This window comes from Carlito syrichta, unplaced genomic scaffold (genome assembly GCF_000164805.1).
Source record: "Carlito syrichta isolate Samal-C Ts95f unplaced genomic scaffold, Tarsius_syrichta-2.0.1 Scaffold307141, whole genome shotgun sequence".
NCBI classification, from domain to species: domain Eukaryota; kingdom Metazoa; phylum Chordata; class Mammalia; order Primates; family Tarsiidae; genus Carlito; species Carlito syrichta.
In genome coordinates, this window is record NW_007251237.1 from 327,167 (window position 1) to 333,739 (window position 6,573).

General features: G+C 44.9%; 1 protein-coding gene across 1 annotated transcript; it reads left to right on the top strand.

Annotated features, from left to right (window-relative positions):
- The first annotated feature begins 5,487 nt into the window (after positions 1 to 5,487).
- LOC103266327 (olfactory receptor 1F1-like) lies at positions 5,488 to 6,422 on the top strand. Its single transcript, XM_021715470.1, is given in 2 exon segments — positions 5,488 to 6,319; positions 6,322 to 6,422. Coding segments are annotated over 2 exon segments (933 nt in total).
- The last annotated feature ends 151 nt before the right edge of the window (positions 6,423 to 6,573 follow it).

The following is a 6,573-nucleotide window of genomic DNA, read 5'->3' on the forward strand; positions in this document are numbered from 1 at the left end:
CTCAGGGGCAGGCGCAGGGGCAGGCGCAGGCGCAGTGAGACCCCGCAGTACCTCTTCCGTAAAGCGCCACGTACTCACTTTAATAGGACCAATCAGAGACCGCGACGCCCAGCTCTTTTTGTCCCGCCCCCTTCAGAAGTGCCATCAAATAAATAAGTCTTTTCCCCGCTGGCGCTCTCATGTCCAATTATCTGGGGGAGGGGGCGGGGTCTCAGTTCGGCGTGGTCTCCGTGAGGAAGTGTGGCGCCACCTTTCACCGAAAGTACCGAGCAGTGGAGCCGGGGTACTGTGTTGCAGCGGTAGTCCTTGTCGTTCCTCCCCTGAGAGGCACGAAGAGGCACGTTAGTGTCGGTGCCCACCAAACCTGAGCAACTGGCGGGTCTCACTAGTCCTCCCCACGCCACCTGCTCCGGGTCCTTTAGGTCTTTACCCTTTTTGTTAGGGTGGGTCACGAGAGTTAGATTGATCGGGAATCCTTTTTCGTACTTTGGGGACTCTAGGAGGCCAAGATCTAACTTCCACTCTGGATACAGGTATCCTTTAAAAAGGCTAGGTTGGCTGGGGAGCCGGCAGTGCATAAACGATGTAGGTGACTCGGACCTTTCTGAGTGAGGGCTCTTCTAACTCTGAACTGAAACCCCTTTCTGCTGAAAATAAGGTCCGAGAACAGGCATGGCCTGGGTGATTAATAAAAAGGCATTATCTCAGGCCTCCTGAATCAGAACCTTCATTTTAACAACACTCCCAGGTGGTTTCCGTTTACGTTAATGTTTCAGAATAGCTGCTTTATACTTCCCAAGATTTCCAGTCCAGAAGACAACGTTGACCCTGCATTTGGCTCTGCAGTGTCCTATACTGCAAACCTCATGGAGATACTAAGGTCTGAGCCTTGTGAGTCAGACTCTGAATCTTTATAGCTTCCCAGGCATCACTTTTCACTGAATCAGGATGATATAATGAAAGTGATATCTGGGATGATATACGTAGAACACCTATAGTGAACGTGGATACCTGGGAATGTGTAGAAGCATTCAGGAAGGGAAACCATTGTATACAAAGAGGTGCTCAATCAGCCTGAGCTTGAAAGACTGATGGAATGTGTATTAGGGATGGATTTATTCACCAACTTGGTATCCCACAGATATTTTCTCTAACCAAGGGACTCTACAGTAAAAAGGACATGGTAGTCTGTTGCTAAAATGACTTCCAGTGATCCTAGCCTTGTATAATTCCTTCCCACATTGAATTGGTCTGTGTAAGGAATGTGTGTAAGGAACAATGGAGTGTTACTTCTGGAGCTAGGTCGCAAAAGTTATTGTGGCTTCAATCTTGCTCTCTTGAACCACGTGCTGTGGAGGAAACCAGTTGACCTATCTGAGCATATGTCAGATTAGCTCTGTGGAGAGGTCCATGTGGGGGTCCGAGGCGTCCTGCCAGTAGCAATGTGAAGAAGCTATCTCGGAAGCCAGTCCTCCAACCTCAGTCAAGCATTCAGATGATTAAGTCTCTACTGAAAACTTAACTGCAATCTCATAAGAAACCCTAATGCAGAACCATTCAGCTAAACCACTGTCAGATTCCTGGCTTTACGATCTGTATGACAGAAATGTTTACTGTTTTATGTTGCTACATTTTGAAATAATTTATTGCTCACAAGTAGGTAATACAAGGAGTCAGGCTAATATCCATTGATATTTGCTTGGTATTTGCACTATCATCAGAAGCAGCTGACCTCATGGAATAGAGAAATGGTCTTTTAAAGACTCTGTTTTGGCACCATTTGAAGCTACCCTGTAAGTTTTTGGTGCTACTTTACATGATACACTATAAGATTTAATATCAGTGGACAATATACACAGAACTTTCTTTCAACCAGGAATTTATAGGGCAAGGATAGAAGGGATACAAGTGGGATATAACTTTTTGTAATACCTAATAATCTGCCTGCAAAATTTTGTTACTCCAGCAACACTGGGCTCTGCAGAGATGTCTTGCTAGCCAATTTGAGCTACATTTGTTACTTGATAAACTGACCAGAAGGGGGATCCTGACATTGGTATGACTTTGATGATTGATAGAAAATAGTTTTGCTGTTGCACAATGGTGAAAGAAAGGATTATGGATAGAAAGTTGAGAGGATTCTGGAGTTGACATGTACTGTGATGGCAATTAATGAAAACTAGAATAATCTTATACATTACAGGCAGGACTATAAGGAAGTCACATCTCTCAGACATGAAAATTTTGGGTTACCGCATCAGGTTAAAAAACAATCTTGATGCTAGGCACAATGGCTCAAACCTGTAATCTCAGCACTTTGGGAGACCGAGGTAAGGCGGTTGCCTGAGCCCACAGGTTCAAGAACAGCCTAGGCAACTTTGCGAGACCTCATCTCTATAATAAATCAAAAAATTACCTGGGCGTGGTGGCATGCACCTGTAGTACTGGCTACTTGGAAAGCCTAGGCAGAAGGATAGCCAGAGCCCAGCAGGTTGATGCTGGGGTGACCGTGAGCATGCCACTGCATTCCAATCTGGGCGATGGAGTAAGACTCCAACTCAAAAGAAAAAAAAAAAATCTTGTGGCCAGACATGGTGGCTTACGCCTGTAATCCCAGCATTTTGAGAGGCCAAGATGGGAAGATAGCTTGAGACCAGGAGTTCAAGACCAGCCCAGGCAACACACCAAGACCTCATCCCTACAAAAAATTGAAAAAACTCCAGATGTGGTGGCATGCACTTGTAGTTCCAGCTACTTGGGAGGCTGAGGTGGAAGGATTGCTTAAGCCCAGGAGGTTGAGGCAATGGCAAGCTGTAATCATACCACTGCACTCCAGCCTGGATGACAGAGTGAGACCCCTGACTAAAATACAACCCCCGCTAAAAAAAAAAAAAACCAGACCAACAAACAAAAAACCCCCCTTGATCTTGCAGACAATATAGTTGGAGGAAAACAAAAACAAAAAACCCCCTCTTCTACACCACAACAGAAAACAACCTTGACCAGCTGAGATACTGGATAAAGACAAAGGGGGCAAGAATTAGATTGTAGATAAGGAAAATCATTAATATCACCTAAGAGCTTGTGGCTACCTGCAGAAATTAAGATTATAGCATCCACTCATATTTTCCTCCTTTATTATATATATATAATAAATTATATATATATAATTTTAAAACCAGATTTCTTCTCTTCCTTTCTTCATATACATAGGATGTGTAGTTGTAGTTATTGGTTAGCTTTTGTGTTTGATTTGGAAGTTCCAGAATGTCATGATAAGGTCATGATTGGAGTAGAGGAGATCCTGGTTGTGGACCTGGATGCAGTAATGGTTGGGATATTGAGTTGTTCCCCTATTGTGTGAAGGATAGTTGTATTATGTGAGGCCAGATCATTTCTACTGAAGTGTAAATTGGTAAGAAGAGCTATGTGTTAATATTCTGCAACTGGAGGGATGGATTCTAGTGAACACTCTTCGTGTTTTTGGCTTCCCAATTTCTGCAAACTCTTCTAAGGCTTAGGTAATCCCCTATCTCATAATTCTTGGGAAAAGGACCTACTTCTCCCAACAAAAGAGAAAACCCTGAATAACTGATTTCCCAGCCTCTCTTGTGACTGCCCACTTGATACCCCTCATTCAGCCTTTAACACAAGGAAGAGGACACCAAGAGGAACTCAGGCATTGCTGTAAGATGGATTCCTGAGGCAGCAGTGGCAGCAGTGCTACTGGTATCACCCATGTCTAGTGACAGTTGTGTCAAAGCTGTGAATGGTGACGTTTATGCTTGGAGGGAGCAGCAACATTGGTGTGCTAACCATACTAGTTCCGTACCATGATTTGGACCACTGTAGCTGCTTCTGAGCTTAGTTCTCCAGCTTCCCAGTGTTTTTGAAAAGTGTTCATTATCATTTCATGAAATCCTGTTCTTTTAAACTCAGCAAGACTTGGTTTTTGTTATTTGCAACTAAGAACTGTGAGTGAGACAAGAATATAGTCAGTCATCGGAAGATAACTTGGGCCCCTGAACTGGACAGCCATCACAGCCATCAGATGCTTTCTCCATCTCTTGTCTACTTCTCTGTCTATGTTTACATTTTTGCTCTTATCTATAGACTTTTGATTTTTATCTACAAGTCAACCAGGAGAGTACTGCAAACTTCTGGATTTACGTGTTGTATGCCAAATCCTACTGAGAATGACCTGCAGGTTCTCAGCCCCATTTCCAGGGTCTCTAGTCCAATTATGAATCTTCACTGGGGAGGGAGTGATGGTGTATAAATCAGGCTGATGGAACCAATGCCCCTGAGTGTCTGTGGATTAGGAGGCCATTCCCAGAAAAGAGTTAAACATGGAGTTCCTCAGTCACAGCATGCTGTGCATGCTGATATATCTCTACCCACAGTTACAATAAGGTTATCCTTTACATAAAATGCTTTAAAGAATTTAGCACAACTCTGTAATGTCACTCTCCCCCATTTCTGTCTGCAGTTGTATCACTAACTCTATGCAGTAAATGACAAATGTGAGGGGGAAATGAAGGGTTCACTCAGACAACACTGCAATCACCCCAGTTTCTGAGCCAAGAAATTATTAAGGAAAATCTATTGATAATTGACTTTTCAAGTCTATAAGCATAAACATTGGCTTGCAAGGTGATGAAATTTGAAGTCTCAGGGAATTTTCTCTGGATCTTGTCTCCACTCATATTTCTCTTCCTCCAAGTTCTGACCCAGCAGTTGGAGAATATACCTTGTTGTCATTGTTGGGTCCGTGGGGACCAGGAAATAGGACAATTAATTACTTTTTGCTTCTCTATAATGAGACTCAGGGATTCTAGTCTCAGTGGAAATGGAGGCTCCTTAAATACCTGTCTGTGATTCCTCCAAACATCCTGTGGGCCAAGATCTTGAACATCTGCTCTTCACCTGCTCGGGACTTGCCTGCATTTCCAAGACTTTCCAATCCTTATAATAAAGAGGAGCAGTAACCATTTTCGCTGAGGTGAAGAACACTTGGCAGCGACAGTGCCAACTTCTTTTGGGCACTATTATAACAGTGAAGATGTCAATATTTCATTACAAGCCAGATACGTTATTTCAAACCCCCCTTTGCTAAGCCTTCCACAACCAGGGAGCAATAGCAAGAGTCTTGGATCCATCAGCTGGAGCCTGAGATAGATGAACTTCATAGGAGTGAAAGAACGCCTAGGAATGATAGAAGATACCTGCATGGTAGCAGAGAAGGGCTGTGTATGTGCCTGCATGTTGGTTTTATATTTGATAAAATTAAAAGAATGAGTATAATGGTACCTGTGCCATGTAGGACTGGGAGTTGGATTTGGGGGTGTAGAGACTAGGGGTGGATCCTGACTGAGCAACTTGAATGCAGGTTAACATGGTCATGGCTGGTGCTTGTCTTGTTGCATCCAGACCCTCAGCTTTGACATTTCTCACCTGTCTCTCTTCTCTGCATCTGGGACCAGATGCATGAGAGGGACAAACCAGTCAGGAGTCTCCGACTTCCTCCTCCTGGGACTCTCCAGGCAGCCCCAGCAGCAGCGACTCCTCTTCATGCTCTTCCTGAGCATGTACCTGACCACCATCCTGGGAAACTTGCTCATTGTCCTGGCAATTAGCACAGATGCCTGTCTGCACACTCCCATGTACTTCTTCCTCAGCAGCCTGTCTTTTGTGGATGTCTGCTTCTCCTCCACCAAGATGCTGGCCAATCACATACTCGGGAGTCACACCATCTCCTTCCCTGGGTGTCTCACACAAATATATTTTCTCTGTGTGCTTGCCAACATGGACAATTTCCTCCTGGCTGTGATGGCATATGACCACTTTGTTGCCGTGTGCCACCCCTTACACTACACAGCAAAGATGACTCATCAGCTCTGTGTCCTGCTGGTGGCTGAATCATGGCTAGTTGCCGACCTGAATGCTCTGCTGCACACCCTGCTGATGGCTCGACTCTCATTCTGCGCAGACAGTGCCATCCCCCACTTCTTCTGTGATGTGACCCCCCTCCTGAAGCTCTCCTTCTTGGACACGCACCTCAGTGAGATGATAATTCTTACTGAAGCAGGACTCATAATGATCGCCCCTTTTATTTGCATCCTGGTATTATATATCCTTATTGCATCTGCTGTCCTGGGGTTGCCATCTCCAAGGGGAAGGTGAAGAACCTTCTCTACCTATGGCTCCCACCTGGCCATGGTTTCCTTCTTCTATGGCACCATCATATCTGTGTATATCAACCCCTCATTCTCCTACTCAGCTGACAAAGATACAGTAGCTGCTGTGATGTATACAGTGGTCACCCCATGCTGAACCCTTTCATCTACAGCCTGAGGAACAAGGACATAAAAGGGGCTTTTGGAAACGTGGTTGCTTGCTATGGAATTTTTTCTATTCAATAATAATATGAGCCGGGCTCGGTGGCTCAGCCCGTAATCCCGCGCCTTTGGGAGGCTGAGGTGAGTGGATTGCCTGAGCCTGCGGGTTCGAGACCCACCTGGGCAGCGAGACCTCATCTCTACAATAAATCAAAAAATCAGCCGGGCGTGGTAG